The 22181-nt window shown below is 36.9% G+C and overlaps 1 protein-coding gene across 3 annotated transcripts in view; it reads right to left on the bottom strand.

The window, feature by feature from the left end:
* Positions 1-2595: 2595 nt before the first annotated feature.
* Positions 2596-22181, bottom strand: part of LOC124310356 (protein held out wings) — a 42867-nt gene continuing 23281 nt past the window's right edge. Inside the window, exons 3-8 of one of the 3 annotated variants that reach the window (XM_046774199.1) lie at positions 17062-17178; positions 14254-14394; positions 13874-13976; positions 12796-13098; positions 8766-8881; positions 2596-5335 (exon numbers count right to left, since the gene is read on the bottom strand). In XM_046774199.1, coding sequence (XP_046630155.1) covers positions 8799-8881; positions 12796-13098; positions 13874-13976; positions 14254-14394; positions 17062-17178 — 747 coding nt within the window. In that variant the 3' untranslated portion in view covers positions 2596-5335; positions 8766-8798. Of the gene's footprint in view, positions 5336-8765; positions 8882-9913; positions 12634-12681; positions 13099-13873; positions 13977-14253; positions 14395-17061; positions 17179-22181 lie in introns of those variants that run through there. The other 2 variants (XM_046774200.1, XR_006909651.1) reach the window with 2 other exon arrangements.

The following is a 22181-nucleotide window of genomic DNA, read 5'->3' as shown; positions in this document are numbered from 1 at the left end:
CGAGGAAAAAAGCACCTGCTGAAAAATGTCGAAAATTCAGGTTTTCGTTTTTTGGCTGTAACTTTCGATGCGTTGATCGCAGCGTATTGGGACTGCGCCCAATCGATTTCTCTCGCAAAATTACGTCGGAATAGTGCCACAATTAATTTATTCCAGCACTTTTGAAAATCGCGAAAATTTTCGCCAAAAATACAAAGGGGTTAACCTTCCTTTTTTTTTGACCAAAAAATTTTTCGTCTCAGAATTGATTCGTATGACTCTTTCCCGACCAATTGGACCCCAAGGAACTCAGAAAACGCAGCAAAAGGAGCGTGGGATCAACGGGAGAGAAGATACGAGGAAAAAAGCACCTGCTGAAAAATGTCGAAAATTCAGGTTTTCGTTTTTTGGCTGTAACTTTCGATGCGTTGATCGCAGCGTATTGGGACTGCGCCCAATCGATTTCTCTCGCAAAATTACGTCGGAATAGTGCCACAATTAATTTATTCCAGCACTTTTGAAAATCGCGAAAATTTTCGCCAAAAATACAAAGGGGTTAACCTTCCTTTTTTTTTGACCAAAAAATTTTTCGTCTCAGAATTGATTCGTATGACTCTTTCCCGACCAATTGGACCCCAAGGAACTCAGAAAACGCAGCAAAAGGAGCGTGGGATCAACGGGAGAGAAGATACGAGGAAAAAAGCACCTGCTGAAAAATGTCGAAAATTCAGGTTTTCGTTTTTTGGCTGTAACTTTCGATGCGTTGATCGCAGCGTATTGGGACTGCGCCCAATCGATTTCTCTCGCAAAATTACGTCGGAATAGTGCCACAATTAATTTATTCCAGCACTTTTGAAAATCGCGAAAATTTTCGCCAAAAATACAAAGGGGTTAACCTTCCTTTTTTTTTTGACCAAAAAATTTTTCGTCTCAGAATTGATTCGTATGACTCTTTCCCGACCAATTGGACCCCAAGGAACTCAGAAAACGCAGCAAAAGGAGCGTGGGATCAACGGGAGAGAAGATACGAGGAAAAAAGCACCTGCTGAAAAATGTCGAAAATTCAGGTTTTCGTTTTTTGGCTGTAACTTTCGATGCGTTGATCGCAGCGTATTGGGACTGCGCCCAATCGATTTCTCTCGCAAAATTACGTCGGAATAGTGCCACAATTAATTTATTCCAGCACTTTTGAAAATCGCGAAAATTTTCGCCAAAAATACAAAGGGGTTAACCTTCCTTTTTTTTTGACCAAAAAATTTTTCGTCTCAGAATTGATTCGTATGAGTCTTTCCCGACCAATTGGACCCCAAGGAACTCAGAAAACGCAGCAAAAGGAGCGTGGGATCAACGGGAGAGAAGATACGAGGAAAAAAGCACCTGCTGAAAAATGTCGAAAATTCAGGTTTTCGTTTTTTGGCTGTAACTTTCGATGCGTTGATCGCAGCGTATTGGGACTGCGCCCAATCGATTTCTCTCGCAAAATTACGTCGGAATAGTGCCACAATTAATTTATTCCAGCACTTTTGAAAATCGCGAAAATTTTCGCCAAAAATACAAAGGGGTTAACCTTCCTTTTTTTTTGACCAAAAAATTTTTCGTCTCAGAATTGATTCGTATGTCTCTTTCCCGACCAATTGGACCCCAAGGAACTCAGAAAACGCAGCAAAAGGAGCGTGGGATCAACGGGAGAGAAGATACGAGGAAAAAAGCACCTGCTGAAAAATGTCGAAAATTCAGGTTTTCGTTTTTTGGCTGTAACTTTCGATGCGTTGATCGCAGCGTATTGGGACTGCGCCCAATCGATTTCTCTCGCAAAATTACGTCGGAATAGTGCCACAATTAATTTATTCCAGCACTTTTGAAAATCGCGAAAATTTTCGCCAAAAATACAAAGGGGTTAACCTTCCTTTTTTTTTGACCAAAAAATTCTTCGTCTCAGAATTGATTCGTATGACTCTTTCCCGACCAATTGGACCCCAAGGAACTCAGAAAACGCGGCAAAAGGAGCGTGGGATCAACGGGAGAGAAGATACGAGGAAAAAAGCACCTGCTGAAAAATGTCGAAAATTCAGGTTTTCGTTTTTTGGCTGTAACTTTCGATGCGTTGATCGCAGCGTATTGGGACTGCGCCCAATCGATTTCTCTCGCAAAATTACGTCCGAGAAATGCCTCAAAGAATTCATTCTGATGTATTCACGAAAAATACAAAGTCGTCAGCCTTTTTCGTTCAGACCATTCAACTCCCAGGCACCGAAATTGTTTGTACGTCACAGCACAAAACCGGCGAGCCCTTGTAAGTATTACTATTCGATGAGTCTTACCATATTTGTATCATCATGAATTAACTTTCCTCGAATCTGTGCGGACCATCTTCATGAAAAGGTCATATCGCGTCTAGCTAGAATAGCTTATGCTGAAAGCAGAGTAATTTTCTTACTCTAACTTGTTTCTGTTACTGTCAAGTATATCATCGAGTCCTGGATACGTAGGTAAAGCCAAATTGTAACACGCCCAAACTCGTGTATAAATATCTCTTTTGTATTATTGGCTCTGCTGTAAAGGGGTAGCAGAAGTAGGGAATTCTATACACAGGGTCTTACTCTTATCTTTCATGTATTTCAAGACAACGTCAAATTTTTATTTCATAACACGTTTCACAAAGTACAATATGGGTGCGTGTATTGAACGCGCCGTTCTCCAGTTTGCTAGCGATGTGTCACTGTATTGGTACTTGCATCTTCTTTGTGTCATGTGTACGGCCACAAACGTTCATGAAATATCCAAGAATCTATAACCGTACGGGAAAGACGTCATCACCAGTTGAGGATTCCATTCAGAACAAGACAAAAATTAATATCTTGTTCATACGATTTTCCATATGTTGTCGGTTTGGAGTAGGCATACTTCCATGTCTGCGACGATTTTATCCTGAGATTAGTAAACCTTCTCTAGTTTGACTTTAGCTCACCATATTAACTCTAAAGTGTATAATGGATAAACCTGAATTACCAATAAACGTATCAATTGCAACATTATTCTTTCTCTCGTAAGAGACAAAATCGAAAGGTAAGCAATTAAGATAAATCGCAAAACAACGTGGTACCGACGTTAGGCAAAAACTTTTTAATCTGTAATTATAATTTCTTTTTATTTACTATTTAAACAATATTGCGATTTAATTGCAACTTAAAATCTCTACAAATTTATACGAAGTACCATAATTTCTTTAAATCAGATCTTCACAGAGATAATAAAATCACGACTATTTTGTATTGCTGCCCGCATATTATTAAATATTGCCACGAAATCCTGCACGCCGCGTCAATAATGAGCGTGTGCTAACATAGAAATAAAATATATCATATGCAACTAAGATCCGAATATATTTACTATGCGTAACTATTGCAATAAATTTAAACTGAAATATTCATTTTACTAACAATAATGCTTTAAGGCAAAATATATATCATTTACTATGTATACATATATATTTTGATGTGTATAAATATGTATATATATATATACATATATATATATATGTATCTGTTGATGAATGTACACATCCCATGCGAACAAATGCTTACACGGGTTCATTTATACTTATGGTCAAGTGCCATAGGTATAATTTACATTCGTTACGGTAAATGGACGCATGTGTTGTATTATTATATACATATACATGTATATATATATATAGATAATACAGGCATAAAGAGATTCTCATCATTGTATATAGCTAACATCTACGTAAAATAATGATAAATTTAATAATAATAATAATAATAATAATAATAAAATAATTCAGAATTTGAGATAACATGAACTTAAGTAGATTGCAGATCACTCCAAGTGTAGCTATGCTTCAAGCATGTATGTACAAGAAAGGCGAGCTACCGATTATAATAATTTCCAGGATGCTTCTGAATGAATTCATTTTCCTGCATCTGTCTAATTGATTGGGGCATACTAAATTTGGAAATAATAATTATACAAAACAGAATAATGTATAACTAAAATTCTTAAAGTTATATTTATGGCAGACCTATAAGTTAACACGACGTAATTATATGATGTAACGTTGATCAACATTAAGTAATTCGCTCTCACTCATTCACTCTCACACTTATTAACAAATTACATAAATTTATTTATATATATATTCTTAAGAGATAATAATTTCGTAACGGAAAGTGCTAGCAATAGATCTATCGGATGTTATTTCATCAATAAAATCGTATTCACCATGCTATTTGTTGTACCTCAACACCTGCGTGCAGAGTTTTCTTCAATTAATTTCGGTCTTATCTTTTCTCTCCGAAAAACAAAAAAATAAAAATGAAATATAATTTTTTACGAAAGCTAGAGTGTTTCTTCTCAAGAGCATTGGTGAAAGTATTCCATATCTTCACCCTGTAATCGTTTTGATTGCATATCATTTCGATTCTCGTATTGGTTTTTTTTCCACTAATTGTATATAAAACTACGAAAGAAAACCGGGATGTGTCAAACACTGTTTCTGTCACTGATGTGTCAAACACACAGCTTAAGATGTTACTGCGACTCTGTAAGTACGCTGGCTGTACACAGGGTAATAAATTATATGCAACCTTAGCAAGCGGTTTGTAGAGATTGTGAAATGAATGATGGAAATTAAAATGACTGCAGCGAGGCTTGCTGTTTTTGGATGGCCAAAAGTTACTGTAGCAAAGATGGGATGTGAGTGATTTTCAATCCCAAATATTCGATGAACCGAATACATTTCACGATAAAACATGTAACGAACAATCGCAAGCTACGGCCTGTGCCAGTACGCAGTCAATGATATAATTGACAAAAGCAGCTAAGCTTTGATTTGCCTTATGGTGTACCGAAGTTGATAAGATGAAAAAAATCACACCTGTGATCGTTATATGCGCGAGTGACTTTACGATGCGTTGTACAATATTTGAATGTTTTCTCTCGCATACACACGCTAGTGTAATATTGATATTAAACGAATACAATAAAAATTTACAGCAGTGTCTTCATCATCGTCTTTCAAGATTAGGAATATCCAACATATTTTATAGCAACGCCGATGCAAAGACAAAGAATCAGAAAGTCAGAAAATGTTCGGTCAATATTCGTAGCTGCATCCGGCGTTGCGAAAATTTTTATCGGCCTCCAAATTGGAACCAAAAAATACAAAATCTGAGACACGGATGGGATGCAGGATAGATATAGGCTCGACGAACAGGGCTGGTGACGCGGGCGGCGAAGGTGGTCGGCTGTCTGACGAATCAATCGTACGCGGATGCTCTTCCAGAGTCCAGGTGTTAGCACGGGGCGAGTGGATTCCATTGTTAGCACTCCAAGCCTACAGGCCATGGGCAACCAGGGTTAACAAGAAAGAAAAGAAAAACAGTTTGTTAGTAATTTGATTATCATGATTGATCGTCGTTAACATTCATTTTCTAATAGCTGATCAACTGATAGAAATGTGCTCAATGCGAAGCAATGATAATGCCAAGTGATTTGCTTGCCGTCACCGTGCTGCCCGTCGTACTGATTTTTGCCCAAATCAAGTATCAGAATAATGTGTGACAAACGTATAATTTTTGTTTGCCGCAATGGATAATCAAGAACGTCGGTAGCGAGGCGTAGACAAGTGATATTTTCTCAGAGCGTAACAAATGGAAATAAGACTTTTCGCATTGCTTTGCATTATAGTATCGATTAAAAATTATTAGTATGAAGCATTTTGAATCGTGTGTATACAATGAAATGTGACATTCACTAACAATAAACAAAGAGAAAAAAAAAAACAAAAAAAAAAAAACTCTCCTTAGAAACAACCACATAAATTCTGTACTAGTAATAAGTTATTAATTGTCTGTTTGTTTTTTTTTTTTTTTTTTGTTTTTTTTTCATACAGTCAAAAGTAATTAGCTATAACATTACGAGGCCATTTTATATCCTCCCCGCGCATAGGACAGTTATTCGAAAGATACCGTGGTATCGACACATAGCCGTTATGATATTAGGAATGATTACGACACGAAAATTGAATAAACAATAGTAATAATAATTATGTGACAAAATTCACATATTTGGAAGTAAACGAACTTATGAATCAATGCCACTGCAACAGTATAATATATAAATATAATAATTTATTTCAGAGCTGCACCCAATAGCTACCAACTGGTGTATTTATGTACTTGAGATTATTTTCTATTTCTTGTCACTCTAACGTATAAAACTGTTTCAACCGTTTATACGTTATTTCATTCATTACAAATATCCGTATTCCGCGGATTGCTCTAACGATAGATCACTAAAATTGGCTCCGCAATTCGCTTCTCACTACAGAACAGTGACCTAAAAACAAGTGTGGCATTTAATTGAAAACTAAGAGACTGGCCAGTGATAAAACATTTGACGATATTTGTTATTGTTTTTGTGATTATATTAATAATTGTAATGATTAATAATATCCCATCAGCAAGCGGGTGTCAGAGGCTCATGAGTTACGCGTGTGCCATGTAGGACAGATTTATAGTATATAGTTCCAGGCATAATCGAAAGCAAATATTATTTTACAGTATTAAGAAGAAAAAAAAATTAATAAATATATATATATATACATATATATATATATATGTAATAAAAGTTAGTGTCAACTTGGCCATGTGGAGCATTTTGGTTAGTTAAATATAATTAAAAGAATATGGTGCTGTTGTGCGGTGGTCTATGTGATGGGTGAAAAAATTGCATCTAATGATAAAAAAAGGATGTAATATATATGTATATATGTATATAAAATTATATGTCAAGATGTTAGTGGTATAGTACGTAAGAGGGTGGGACTTTGGCTGCAATAACGAACCGGTGTGGCACAACCTTCTCCACACCTCCGGATATATATATATATATATATATAATTGCTTTTCTTTCTTTCTCTGAACTGTACCAAAAGGAATATTGATTCACCGTGAAAAGACAGACCCGCAGTGATTGAAAATAGAGTAAATTTTTCTGTCATTTTAGCTGACGAAATAAAGAAAGAAAAAAAAAAGAAAAAATAAAGAAAAATACTGATAATCTCTATTATTACAAAGCAAATGATCTGCCGATCAATGGTTCATCAATAATCTCAGGTAAATTTTTAATCAGTTGAGAAAACCTTCGCGTCGCATCGCGTTACCATCCCTGAACTCTACTAACAAGAAAATTGACGTTCTTTTCTGTTTATATATGTATAAATATTTATTTTTCATCGTATGATATAACACATATATATATATATATGTGTTTGTGTGTACACACATATACATATATCTATTTATCGGTTTATATACAAATTAAAATAGAAAGTAAATAAGTGTTCCACAGGCACAAGTTGCCAAAAAGAGAAAGGCAGAAAAAAAAAGAAGAAAGAAAAAAAAATTTACCAAAGTGTAAAATACAATGTCCTGGAAAACAATTTTACATTGACGATAAAAAAAATTTGAATCTTGTTTATTTATACTTATTCGAGCACCAAACATATATTATATAATCTTTATCTTGTCCTTCTGTTTCAAAGACTACACACACACACTGCCCCGCATCGTAACGCATGATATTCTAACACGACGTTGGCTCTTGTGAATAGAATATATTCTTGTAAAAGACAACAAAAAAAAAAAAACAAAAAAGAAGTATACGATAAATAATGAGGAAGTTTACAAATAAAAAGAAGAAAATACCAACACACTTGGAAGACTAGTATACTGAATACAATCGGCGCTGCAGGTGAAACAAACATCAGTGTAAATTATTCACGTTTATATTCAATGAACAGATAGGTATTCAGATTTTTCACTTTTTCACGCCAAATGAATAATGATCGCCGCGCACCCGCATTGCCAGTTCACCACAAACTGTTGTCAATGTTTCATATATGTATATGTAAGACGAGAGTGAGCTCATTGGATACAACGTTTACTTATAAAGTTGCTTATTATACCTAAGAGCGGGGAGTTACGGCAAGAGGTATATTTCTATGTAATTGCTACTACGGCTACGAAATGCATCTACATGGTTTTCGTATAGTGCCGATAACGGATAATACGTCAGATTTGAAACACATTAATGAAAATTGTTGGACAAAATTTATGGTTGTTGGTGCGTAACGATATAACTGAATAATGCTAAACAGGGCAAGTGTGCCGTTACTATATCATGTCCCCATCTCATTGCAACAAAAGCTATTTTATTTGCTTCAATGTAAAATTATCATTATTATTGCCTCATCGCTGTCACATACAGAAAGAATTCTATTTTTCTTAACCCACTTTACATTCGTACAATAATTTGATCTGTTTGTTTGCGACTAAAATCTAATTTGTCAAAGGAAGAGAAAAAAAAGGAAAAGAAAAAAAGAATCAATCAAAAACATAAGAGGTTTTGGATATATGTATGCGTTAGAATCTAACAAAGATCGAAATTTAAATAAGACATCGCGTCAAACGGACGCGGTATCAGGTACTGGAAAAATAAATTTAACTTACACAAGTCACTGTGTTGCTGATTTAAAATGATCTATGCACACATACATATGCTAAACTGATATATATATATGATATATATAACTGATATATATACATATATATATATATATATATATGTGTATATGTATACGTATGTACGTATGTACGCATAGATAGGACAGAGAGTGGCTTGTGAAATTGTCGCATGAAAAATTGACATAGAAAATTGTTTATGAATATAACAACGTAATAAAACGTTTGAGTACAACTAACCTTTCCGCGGAGGCGAAATAGAGTACTCTGTATTCACGAGAGAGCGCCGGCCCTTTGATAAGGGTGCTCGCGAATCTGACCCAGGTGCCTACGCTGCTTGGCAGCGGCTGCTGCACCTGTCGCCAACATAAAAAAATCAGTAATCACCCCGCTTATGGTATTATAAAAAATTCCATAGTTGATTTCAGTAACTGTAAGAGTTACCGTCTGTTACTAATTATAGTTATCCACTCGCTGATATTCACTTTTGTTTTAATATTAAGTTTACTACACGAATACAACTTATGCAGAATGTGGCGTGTAAGTTTAAGGTCGCACAATAACATTTGGCACATGCTATCATCGCCGTTTGTTTTGTACAGTCCTTGAAATTGCAACAATAATCCACAGTTTATTGTTATGAGAGTAGCAAACTTGAATGTATAATGTATAATACAGATGTAAATGTCAACTGTTTCGGATGAAATAAAATAAACATATTACTCGTACTCATCCAACTCGGTAAGAAATATTTTTATGTATATTTGTGACTTTCAAACTGCCGGCGAATAGTTGTTTCAATTAATAAACAAATTTATGAGTCTGCTACTTCTCAATACTCAAACTGTAACTGCTAATAACACATTTTTCAACCTTGATATAATATGTATAATTTCTTTTTAACATCAACTCCAAAACTGGACTATTTCGCTCTGTTGGTTCTCACTTATTTATGGCTAGAAGTAATTTTTTTTTTTTTTTTGATTTATCTATTCTAAACAAATCATTTCTTTTCTCCTAATGCTTCTAAAAACTTGAGTCCAGTTCATTTTGTTCAACGATTGTTTACATATTATAGCAACAATGAGTATTTCGAAAATACCTATTTCCTTACTCTTTACCCTTTACACATAAATATATTTATATATATATTATATTATTATTATAAAATATATATATATATACATATATATGTGTGTATATATGTGTGTGTATATATAGCTAAATCTTTATAAAAATAAAATTAAATAATCATATATAAAATAATGTACATGTATAATAATATATAATATGTAAATTATATAATGTACAAGATTCTCGTAGTAGCGTATTTTTGTTTTTTCTTTCAACTTTACTTAAACAGCTACAAATAATATACGCTAGAACCGTCAGTCCTCAAAAACATTTGTTTGGTCCCTGGATAACTTTTCCTACTCCTATTGTCTGTCTAGAATCTTTGTGTTTTTTTTTTTTCTTTTTAGTACAACACAATCAGCACATGACCAATCGCCATTGATTAGTTACCAAAAGTATCCGCGTATTAGATTAAATTGATATTACCCGTTTATTAATATTAGATCTGATAGGAAAATAAAGCAATATTTTATTATCCAACACGATTAGTTTGTTTGTTGCTTCGATCGTTTGTTTGCTGTGAAATTCTATTACTTTTTCGTTACTCATTTTGCTGCACGTATGATGATAATTGGAATTGTTCAAATATCCGCGAGATCATACTTCAGTACCAATGGAAAAATCTACACTTCATTTTATCAAACACGAATTGACTTTCGATAGTGTAATAAAATGCATTGAGAATTCTTACGGTGAGCAAAACGACGTTTTCGATCAGATTATCGTTTTCTGTTGGCTTTATTGATCAATTTGTTCAAACATCCCGACGCGGCATACGTATTATATGGCTTGTAATTACTTCTTCAAACACATTTAGTACATTTGATTACGATATTAGGGTATAATGTCAGTTTGAATACGAGTTATAAGTGAGTTTTTGTAGGAAAGGCGGACCAAGTTAGTTGTTATTTCTAATATGTTAAACCAATCCTAGGGATTTGTTCGAGATTCTACTGGTATAATAAATTGTAGTGTTACTGCCGAAAAATTCGATGAAACGCGAAAGTTTGCGAAGCGCGAGAAAAAAAAATTGAAAAATAAGGACAAAAACAAATAAATAAAAGTTAGGATAAAACAGAAAAGCAAAAAAAAAAAAAGAAAAAGAAATAATAATTTCAAAAAGGAATTATGCAATGCGAATTCTACTAACAATCAATACCATCACCGTATTATTCATAAATACTTCGTAACTAGATGTTAAAATTTTTAGTACGGATTATATAGTCTTCGAGCTAATGGTATAAAATAATATCCATACAAGTTTTAGATTCTAGAATATCAACTGTACGTCTCTTTCAAAGATAAAACGCTAACTTAATAGCGATAGAAAAAATAATAGTAATGATAATAATAACGATAATCTGAAAAAGCTATTATACACTAACATTTACTAACATTCTATCGCGAATAAATATATATCTTTTCATAATAACTACACAACAATGAATGGCCTTTGATTATTGCATCGAGTAGTACACAAGAACGCGCCGAGCAACCGGACATCTCGCTGAAATGCAAGAATCCGTTAGAGGGTATATTTTTAACATTATGCTTAAGAAAAATTATATATGTGTAATATGTATGTATGTGTGTGTTTGTGTGTGTGCCTATATACACACACACACCTAAAATGCCAATGAAATTTCACTTTATATGCTATTTACTGCTCAACAGTTTTTTTCTTACTTTTTTCCTACGCTTTTCCTATACACACTGACCTATTTAGCCTGCGATTTAAAATACTCTATGCGATTCGTAATATAATCTATACTAGTACCAAAAAATTTTTTTCATTTCTGTACACCGGCAAGACGATAAACAACATGGCAATGTATTGCTGTTATTGTTAGCAAGAATATTTTTCTACGATTTTATTTTTATTTAGTCACTTGGAATGATTTAATTTCACTTGGGTCAACGCGTACGAAGCTCGAAAAATTTATGCAAAAAGTAGAAAGAGAAGAAAAGAAAAAAAAAAACTAATAATTTACGCAACTCAAGAACTCAAGTTACAAAGTTTTCTTCTAGCTAGGTATTAAATGTGACGTTGATTATTTTGACTCTTTTTGGCCTGATGCCGATCTGTGTATAAAAAAATACACGATAATTTTCATTACCATGAAAAGCGAAAGGTCTGTCCAAAAAAGTAAAACTTTTTTTCGGATTCTAGACGTTCGAAAACGTAAAGATTCGTTGAAATTAGACAAAGTAATTTTCGACCGAAACCAATACATTTCTTATATCACCAGAGGTGATGAAAAGTAATTACCGTTCAGTTTTATGATGAATACAAGAAATGACGATATTTCAATATCATAAATTTAACAAGACCACCGAGGTATAAATCTTCGTCTACCATAAAAAACTTTTTGGACTAGTATACTTACATTTTTTTTTTTCAACCCGCGACACATTTACAATAATAACAATAATAATAATAATTAATAACTTCAGCTAAGTCGTCTAAAAAATCTAAACTCTTCCAACCTCAATGTCATGTTGTTGCTAAAAATAAAAACCGATGTACGTGATGTTCAAGACAAAAACGAAAATAAGTAGTAAACAAAACGAGATTTAAAATAGAAAAGATGAAAAAAAAAAAAAGAAAAGAAAATAAAACGTGAAAAATATATCTTCTTTATATTATATATGTTACGCTAAAAATTCTGTTGCTATATCAGAACGGACTCGACTAGTAAATGACTGATTCAGCTATTTTCTTTCTACAGACAACTAAAATCTAAGAATAAAAATATTACGTATAACAACGATAACAATAATATTCTACGTAAGAAAAGAAGCCGATTATCGAAAAATATCATTATATAATACTAATAATAGTAAAAAATAATAATAATAATAATAATCTTCGTCATCGTAGTGTTAATATAGTAATAATCTGCGCTGTATGCTTCGGTGATAACATTACAACTAACAACAATGAAAATTAATGACAATAATAATAGTAATAATAGTAATAATAATAATAATAATAATAATAATAATAATAATAATAATAATAATAATAATAATAATAATAATAATATCTCTTTGCAGATATACGCTCCGCATGGATTATATATATGTAATGTATGTAATTCAGCCGAAGCCTAGCGTCAGCGAGCAAACAACCCACCAGAATGGTCAGCTGTAGCGTACTCGGTGAGGAGCGGCGATGCTGCGAGTGCTGCGTAGTTCGCGTAATCCGCGTATGGAGTGTAAATTAGTCCGTGAGGATCCCCCGCGGACAGCAAGGACCCCGGAGGACCGGATCCGTTCAGGAGGGAGGCGGCGGTCGTCGGGACCGATATCCTCGGGGAGAGGATCAGCGGCGCACCCAACGGCGTGCTGGGATTCCTCATCGGGGCGGTCAGGCCGGGGAGAAGACGCTGCGTTTCGGCCGCCGCTTGCGCGACGCGCCTCCATTCCTCGTCACAGGCTGCGATGTCAAAAACTACACTGACTTTCAAAACCGTACTTCGTAACGACGAATAGCTTATCGATACGTATTGCAACAGGGGAAGAGAAGCCTCGGTACTCGACAATTTTCTACGGATCGTCGAGAGAAATGTTTATACAATGAGGGAAATTTTTAGTTTCGGTTAACGCTTGGTTCTTGAACTATTTTCATTTTTCACCACGAACGGAAAATACGGTTCTTGGTAGAAAATGAAAATTAGTTTTTCTAGCTGTTAAAGGAAAGTCTAGTATCCGTTACTATTCTTCTTCGTTACGATCGTTGTTACTACATTTTCTTGCAACTGTTGCGAAAATTTAATGCTCGTGCAAGAATAAATCGACGTTAAAGCCTTGCTTAGTTAAAAAAGTAGAGTAAACCGAAGAAACTGATTTTGCGTTGCAATTACCAAAGAAGGATCGACGATAGCGCAAAATGGTTAGGCGTACCTCGTTTTTACTAATTCCAACAATATTCAAACAGTTTATTTAACGAAACCTGTTTTACTCAATTTTTCTCAGTGTATAATTCTACACGGTTACTCGACTATTTTCATTTCTTTACCGTTACAGAAAAACGTAGTACCGATTAGAAAATGGAAATTCTTTTCATTCTTTTTCATTACGGTCACTGGAGCTGTAATATTCTTTAATAGCTACTAAAGTACTTTAGTAAGCTTCCGGCTGTCAGGTGAAAATTTTTTTTCAATTCTAACGAATCAAGATTTTCTGGGGTTAAATCATCCCTAAAAAATTACCTGCAGCAGCAGCAACCTTCGTGTTGGAGTCACGATAAGTTCCGTTTATTATGGCAAGCTCCATGAGCTGCCTTTTCTTCAGCTCGTCCTCACCATCAGCCTGCTAACAATCGATATCACCGTCAGAATGTACGACCGTAGAAGCGATGGGTCTTATACGTAATCGGTAATAGGCGTATTAAAAATCATCAGGGATTTCTAAGGGATTCTCTGTTCCCTTCGAATCAGTGTAGTATTGACTTTTAAGATGAGGTAACGCACTATCGGAGGATAATGTTTGCACTCTAAGATATCGGGATTGCGACGGTTTAAAAATTTGTCTATTTTCTAAGTGGCTTCGCATTTTTGTATGTTTGAAATAATCGGAACTGTCTCACCACGGGTACGAGTAGCTTCCTGACTTCTTCAACGGCACGTGCGAGTTTGAGGGTTGCTCGATTCTCTGTATCTTCTACCGTCAGTAAAACGTGTAGCTCGTCTGTTAGGTGTTCCCAATTTGGTTTACCTCGGTTTTGTTCCTCCTGAGGATATTAAAACAGATCGTTACCATTTTGTAGACCCTGCACAGAGAGATCTGTCCAGTATGCAACTGTCCAGATGTCTGGTGCTGTGCGATGTTTTATACAGTTATATTTTTTACGTTACGCATATATGCAAGTCAGGCACGTTACAGTTGAACAAATAGAAAAAATATACCCAAGTCTATATTTAATATGCGTATATTTTTTTAACATTTCTTGCCAAGCTTCCTCTCATGACAAAGAAACAAAAGTGAAAAACCGCAGGACTGTGTAAATAATTTCAAAGTAAGTGATACGATGGCGTGTTTGCAAGACTCGATGGTAAAAAAGTGTTTCATAACAAATCTAACTGAAATTTGGATAAATAATTTTTCATTTTTTCTTTAAACAAATAAATGTATATCTAATCAACCAAATGTTGTGAAAATTACGTACGCAGCCAGCATGGGAACAGATGTCATAATACTGTGAACAGACACTCCAAGATTGTTTGTTCAATCGAAAATCGTCGGTATTCCATTAATTTTATCCTCCAGCGTTTTATAGTTTGCGATAAATGTACTTACACAGGGTCAGCACTTATCTCAGTACCAATTGCAGCTTGAAAAAATGATTACTCGCTTTATTCGTTTGTACGGTACATGCAGCCTAACTCAAGTATAAGTGACGAAGCCTCGGATTACCATTATTAATTCATGTATACAGTATAAGGTGTACGTGCGGTAGAATGAATCAGGTAGGTGCGGACATAATTAATTTGAGAATACTTTCTTGATAATTTATGCGAGGTATGCGAATCTCATTTTACATTAATTTTGAATCAGCTGACTATTACGCAAGCCAAATTGCCATTGACAGACCATCGGGAGTCAGAAACGGGGAGTCTTGTATTGGCAAGGTTGAAATTGCCTGTGCCAGGTTCACTTCCTTGTGCATAATGCGTGTTTTAATCATTTCCAAGCTAATGACTAATGGGACATCTCGCGTGTGAATTCCGAGCCATGTAGATATGTCACGCATGTTAATTATTTACAAATCCGATCTTTCATTAGCGTAAAAATTGCCGCGTTACCGACGAAACGATGAGGAGAGTTTTACATTCAAACCGCAGACACAAATTTCTGCCGGCATTGATAAAAAAAATTGAAATGAAGTTTCATATTCAATTTTACACGAGAACTGTGTACTCTCGAAGATCAACATGGCCGCTATTATCCCACTTGGAATTTTATTTTAGCCGCAGAATCGTTTACATAAAAAACTACAAATAAAACGATATTTCATACGAAACAATATCGCGGCAAGAATAGTTCTCAAGTTATTTTTCCGTCCGATAAAATTCAGAACCCCGAAAATTAACACCGCATAATTCACGGATGTCAAAATCTGGGCGTGGCCCACTGTAAAATATGGAGCTAAAAGTAGAATTCGTCGAGCGTCTGGAATTACGTAAATTATGAGAAAATCAATGCGTCGAAACCATCGTGCAGTCTGTCAGACAACATACGCATACACGCGTTACATAAAAAATTTGAAATTAAAAAACCAAAAAAAAAAAAAAAATACCTCTCCGATTGTAATGAGTAACAGAATCATCTGGAGTGTATGTATATATACATATATACCTATATATATATATATATATGTATAAAAAACCAGGTGCAATCGCTGCGCGTACCGAGGTTGCAGCCTTAAACGGATTCGATGGAAGAGCTCGAGTTGCCGCCACCGCAAAGTCAAGAAAAGTTAGCGAGCTATGATCGGGGTCGTTGAAGGCACGAGAGAGGAGAATTGCTACATGCGGCACGGAACACACAACGGAGCCGAAGAGACCCGGGATATAAGGTAGGTAGGTAGGTAGGTAGGTATACCAGGTACACCGCGGTGGTGTTCGAGGTAGGTAAAAGTCGGTGACTGACCCCTTTGCCTCCCCCCCATTCCCCCATTCCGCCGTGCAATCGCCACCGTCGTCAGGCTCGACGCACACAAACGGAGGCACGCACATTAACGTATACCTTATTCCACGTAGGTATTACATACGTTAGACCGTGAGCGTGTCTGGTGCTTGTGCGATCGGAAAGGCGTGCACGTGGTGTTAAGGATTGGAAGTGGTATGCAACGTCGGCGACTTCGAGAGAAGAACGCGCGCGGGTCGCCAACCATCGTTTCTTTCCAAATATAGGCATGTATCGCTCTCTTGTGTATGTATGGATGTATGTACGTGCGAGGAAAAGAGAGAGAGGGAGAGAGAGAGAGAGAGAGAACAAGTGTCCTCTTCGAACGCGTGAACGAGGAACTTGCCGTTGCACACGTAGACCCGTTTACGTGGTTACTTTACGTATCGGCCTACAGGGTGGTTCACTTACGAACGACGGTAAGGATTTTTTTCATACAGAGATGCAGCTGTCAGGCCGATAACATAAATTTTTACGGTAAGCCAAAAAAAAAACGTTTGTTTTGAGTAGAGCGTACGATTTTTAAAAACCGCGAAATATCAAGATTCCTTTTTCAGTAAACTCGAATCGTCCGTCCATCGAGGATCATTCAGGCCCCATATTTGGTGAACCATCTCTATTTATCTTGATTGTATGATTTCGCCTCGTTGAGGAATAAGATACATACTGTATATAATGATTAATTTAGAAATTTTCTTCATTTATTGCTCACCTTCTTTTTGTCTCGCATTGAACCTTTGCCCCGAACCATGATTTTGCATCCAGTCTCCTGTTCGAGCTGCTTAGCCGTCATACCACGTGGTCCCAGAATCCTACCGACGAAGTTGAACTAAAATCCGAAAAAGAGAAAAAAAAAGTTAGACTATCGTGAAAATCTTCCCAATACCGTAAACGGATATGAAAAATCGTTCGAATCGTGCGTACATACATCTAGATGAACTGACGTACTAATTTGACATGTGTCATCACGTGACGGAGTTCAATGTAAATATTACACATGCATATGTAAATTTTAAACGAACGTTCAAGTTTTGAAAATGTCAAATTTGCTCAAACTATCGGTCCACAAGAATTAGGCAAGTACTATAAAATAAATATTCACACGCTCCTTCGAATGATACCTATCACCTTCGCTTTTCACGCTGTATACGGGATTGTTTAATCTTTATTTATTTTTTCCTCACTCAAGGTTTCGCTATGTTGAAATTATTACAAATTTTTACGTAATGGTAAGTGTACCGTAGATCATTCACGTAAGTGGTTCTTACGGATTATTTAACGCAACGAACTACGGCATTTTGTATGTAATATACAAGTCATGCACGCGTACGATATAATAGTACAAAATTATCGCAGCACGATTCATTTTGTGATATCTGGCACAGAGAGTAAAAATTACGGAATCGAGAAACGATACGTTATTGAAACGAGTACATATAAGGCAATCCAATTTCACACATAATAAGGGACAGAAAAGAAAGGTCTGCAGCCTGCCGTTTCATCTGTACGATAATGCATTGACGATATAGAAAGGAGTAAGATTGGACTCGAGAGAGGCAGATAAGAACGAATCTCTACTTTCGAACATCGCGGAGTCGTTGAACCTGAACCTTTAACCACATAACGCAACATCGTAAACTCAGCTACTTCCCGATTCGTGGTATCTTTTCCCACGACAGTCTAACGTAAATATTCACAAATTGGAATATTGATAGAACTTTCAATTTCCTAAAAAACGCGAGTATAAAACTCCAACACGATTTGAGGGGCATAAATTGTTCGTACCCGCACCGATCGACGCTGCGATTCGACGATGATAACTGATTCCGATTTTCAGACAACGATCATATTTCGTCCGCCAATCAACGCCGATAGTTGCATAGTGTTCGTATCAGATAACAGCCGCCTGTAAGAAGATATCGAATAATCAGGAAACGATACCGATTGGTCAATGCTATCGACATTCACCGATAAACTCTTTCGTGTGATTCTAATGGTCAAGTGTCCGGTGTAATCTAGAATGAAGCTTCTTCCCTTCAGCCCTCCAAATAAAATGGCCTCCACCTCTGATCGTAAATGGTGGAATCGGATATTGGCCGCGACGAATTTTACACCTATTCCCGAACAACGTCACGCGGGCGGATATTCTCAAAGTCCTGAACCAAGGTACGAGTACCGACGTTGAAGCGAAAACCCGTCTCGTCTCGAGTCAAGTGGACTCGGAGAGAACCACGTTATGGCATAGAAGGAAGTGAGGGGGACCAACTTAGGTGCGCCGGGGACCATTGGATCGAGGCGTGCATAGGGAAGAGAAATCTTGCGATAGGCAGCATCGAGCAAAATGAACGAAAAATGACGGAGTGGGCAGCAGGAGCAGCATGTTATCAAGGAGAGGGAAAAAGAAAGGGGCGAAAAGTTTCAAATGTGAATAAATAATATTCTTCAACAACGACGCGGCATTACGCACGTGTATTTTTATTGTACACATACGCTATATGTTTTGTTACATATGTATACATGTAATTTACGAATGGTTGAACGTTGCGAAATGAAAAATCTCAACTAAACGGTAATCGACGACAACTTGCCGAGGGCTCGCCTAACTGTACTGTTGCAAAACAGTAAAACCGAGGTGTGTTCGAACGCAAGCACGCAACGCGTGTACGTGCAATTGACGAAGGCACTGCAGCGTTGAACCGCTTTCTATTCGGAACTTGACCGACTAAATACTGTCCGCTAATTCGAAGCGAATTAAACGAATATACTGTGAAGTGAACCGACCATAAGCAGGATAAAGTTGACGAAGGAAGGTAAGAGTCAAAGAATACAGTCCGTAAAGTGAAGAGGAAAAATCATGTGTTATAATCGACTATAAAAATGAATGTTAAATATCGGCATGCCTTATATACGGAAGACATAAATAATGCCGAAGTTTAGAGACCGTGAAGAAACTATGAGGGGAGCGTCCTCGATGGACAAACCATAATGCCTACATCCTGTCGGAGACAAATACGAAGAGACAAACGCATATTGACAGAAAAGATTTAACAATAACAGGTATATGTCATTTGCAAAGCGTCAATAGCTGTAGGTATTCACATCCGTTTCTATGGCTGAAGCGACCGACGACGTTAAAATTACGTGTATACCATCCAAACTGCACAGCGAAAAGTTTTACACTCAATGGGTTGAATGCTGTTCATGTAACAGTAGACAACATAATAACTAGACCAAATTCGTGAGAGTATAATAAACGAGTGAAGACAAAACTTTGGCTCGCACTTTCTATCTCATTTAAAACGAAGAACGGCCAAGTAAAAGGAGAAGCACGTTGCACCGACTATGGCAAAGGAATTCTGTTGCAAATGCGCGAGTGCAAAATACGCACCGTCATCTTCTTCTTTCAAATCACATTCCTCAACCGGACACACGTCGTCACATGCAACTAAATTAAAAAAAAAAAAAATTACAACACGATCCAGAGTAAAAATCTTTTACGCTGATCAACGATCCTGGATTCGAGATCCTTGATATTATACTCTGCAAGGGATCCGCGATGCTTGCAGCGGTACTTGAGAACGAGGAGGTTGCTGCCCTGAACAATTCAAGATCATAAGGTCACCGCGGCACGTAAACGTATAAGTATACGTTTGTGCAAGTGTATCTTCGTGCCGAAACGACGAGAGCAGACAGATTTTGGCGAACGGTAGCTCACAGACGGTACGCGCGTACGTACTTGGAATACTTGCGAAACAATCGTCACGTCACGCGAGAATATTCAGCGAAATTTCATTGTACACTTTTTACAAATCACTACACCGCAAACCTAAAATTATCATTTTTTACCGCTTGTCAGATGTTTTCTCAGTTTTGATTATTACTTTGATCCGTTCCCAACGTACACGTGGCATCTGTATTATTAAACGCGTGATCGAAGTTTATCCCACAACCGTATATTTTATACAGAATAATATAACCCCTCGATAGGATGGATTTAAGCGCTTGTCATTTTCCCGAACTTTTTTCTTCACCAGTTAAAAAAATAAAAATAAAAAAATACATTCTGCTGCCTAGAACACATGCATATTATGGTAGGTTTATTGTACGAGAATCAAGATACGTGCAGAATTATCGACTTCCCGCGGTGAAACAAAACCTGCATGCAGCACAGTTAAAATCCTTTACTGCTTTAGAGAGTGAGGGGGAGAGAGAGAGAGAGAGAGAATAATGTAAGCAGCTGCAATGCAATTACTAATACTCGACGAACGTTCGACGATGTTGGTGCAGTAATTTTCCATGAATTCGTCAGAGTCTGTTTTTGGTAAGGCGATTTTTATCTTCTTACTTTTCTTATTCCTTAGCAAACTGAGTCTGAAAACTTGCCAATTCCGTGCAAACCGATAGTCACGAGAATCTTACGCTCTGATATAAGAACTCATAGAAATTATCTCGAAATTGAAAGAGATGTAATAATTTGTCGGAATTAAATCTGGCCGTCCGTGTCCCATCGATCGACCTCGTAATTTGAAATAGGTAGCAGAGTTATCGGGGCGATAAACACGAACGCGACATATAACGTTATACCCAGTGAGTGGTATACAAAATAACAACGTTATTGCGAAGAACTGTGACACGTTATACCGTGCCAAAAAGTGCCCAGTTTTGTTATTGCGGCGGGGGTCTGAAGCATAAGCTGCAAAGTTATACCTACACCTACATAGAACAAGATGCCGTACACTCTTCGGCAGGGAATCTATTCCGAGCGGTCCAGAAATAACGCTCGACTGTATACACATGACGAACGCGTTCTCCGTTCTCCGTTCTCCGTAGGTTCTTTCCTTTTCCTTTCTCTATTTCTCTCTCTCTCTCTCTTCTCTCTCCCTCCGCCTCTTTCCGCCGATGCCCTCCTTCGACTCCAAGAGCAGATCTACACACACGTACGTACGTCTCGCCCCGTTAAAAAAAGACGCACGTGAAATTTTCGCCTGTGAGACACTGTCACCTGCTCTCTCATAGATTGGGAGCATATAGACCATGCGTGCTTCACGCTTTTGCGCCACATCGAGAGGACCGAATTATAAAGAGAATTTCAAAACACCGAGAGACGACCCACGGTCTTCCAACGTGTATATTGATATCGGGTACTCGCCTACAATGCACAATGTAATTCTGTCTTCGTCGATTTTCGAACCCCGATGAGATAAGAAAGAGTAAACAATAAAATAGGCAAAGATCAACGACTCTGAGTACTAGCCGAATAATTTTCACTACGCATCGTCGAGTTACGCGACAATGAAACTCGTTCATAACAATTGTTTCGTACCGTCGAAATGAAATTATCTACCAGTCGTCGTACACTCCTATTCATACATGCGTCCGTACCTACGTGCGATTCAATTTATTTGTCCGCACAATTAGCGCGGCTGCACTTACAATTAATACGAAGTCGAGGATCGTACGATTCTAGTTGCTGCGGCTCAAGTATCGCGGGAACGATTTCTTTTACACCGGCATACCTTAAGCGGACGCAATTCAAATATTTATTCAAATTAGTAATATCTCATTACTGATTCTCTGCGCACAATGTCGGGCTGGCAAGTTTTGTCCCGGAAGCATTTTGGTCTGTGTCGATATACAGAGAGACGAGCGATCGTTTCGCGGGTTTCTTATTCTCCAAGGCTCCTGCATCACGAGCTGTGTAGGTACGTTTACACGTATGCATGCACGCACGCCAAGTTATCGATATGTTAAAAATGGAATAAAACGAGGCAAAGCTTCTTTTTATGCCTCGTCTTATGTTGGAGCGGAAATGATAACTAGGCACGTAATCAC

Source organism: Neodiprion virginianus, chromosome 1 (assembly GCF_021901495.1).
Source record: "Neodiprion virginianus isolate iyNeoVirg1 chromosome 1, iyNeoVirg1.1, whole genome shotgun sequence".
NCBI classification, from domain to species: domain Eukaryota; kingdom Metazoa; phylum Arthropoda; class Insecta; order Hymenoptera; family Diprionidae; genus Neodiprion; species Neodiprion virginianus.
This window is presented reverse-complemented; position numbering and strand designations above follow the sequence as displayed.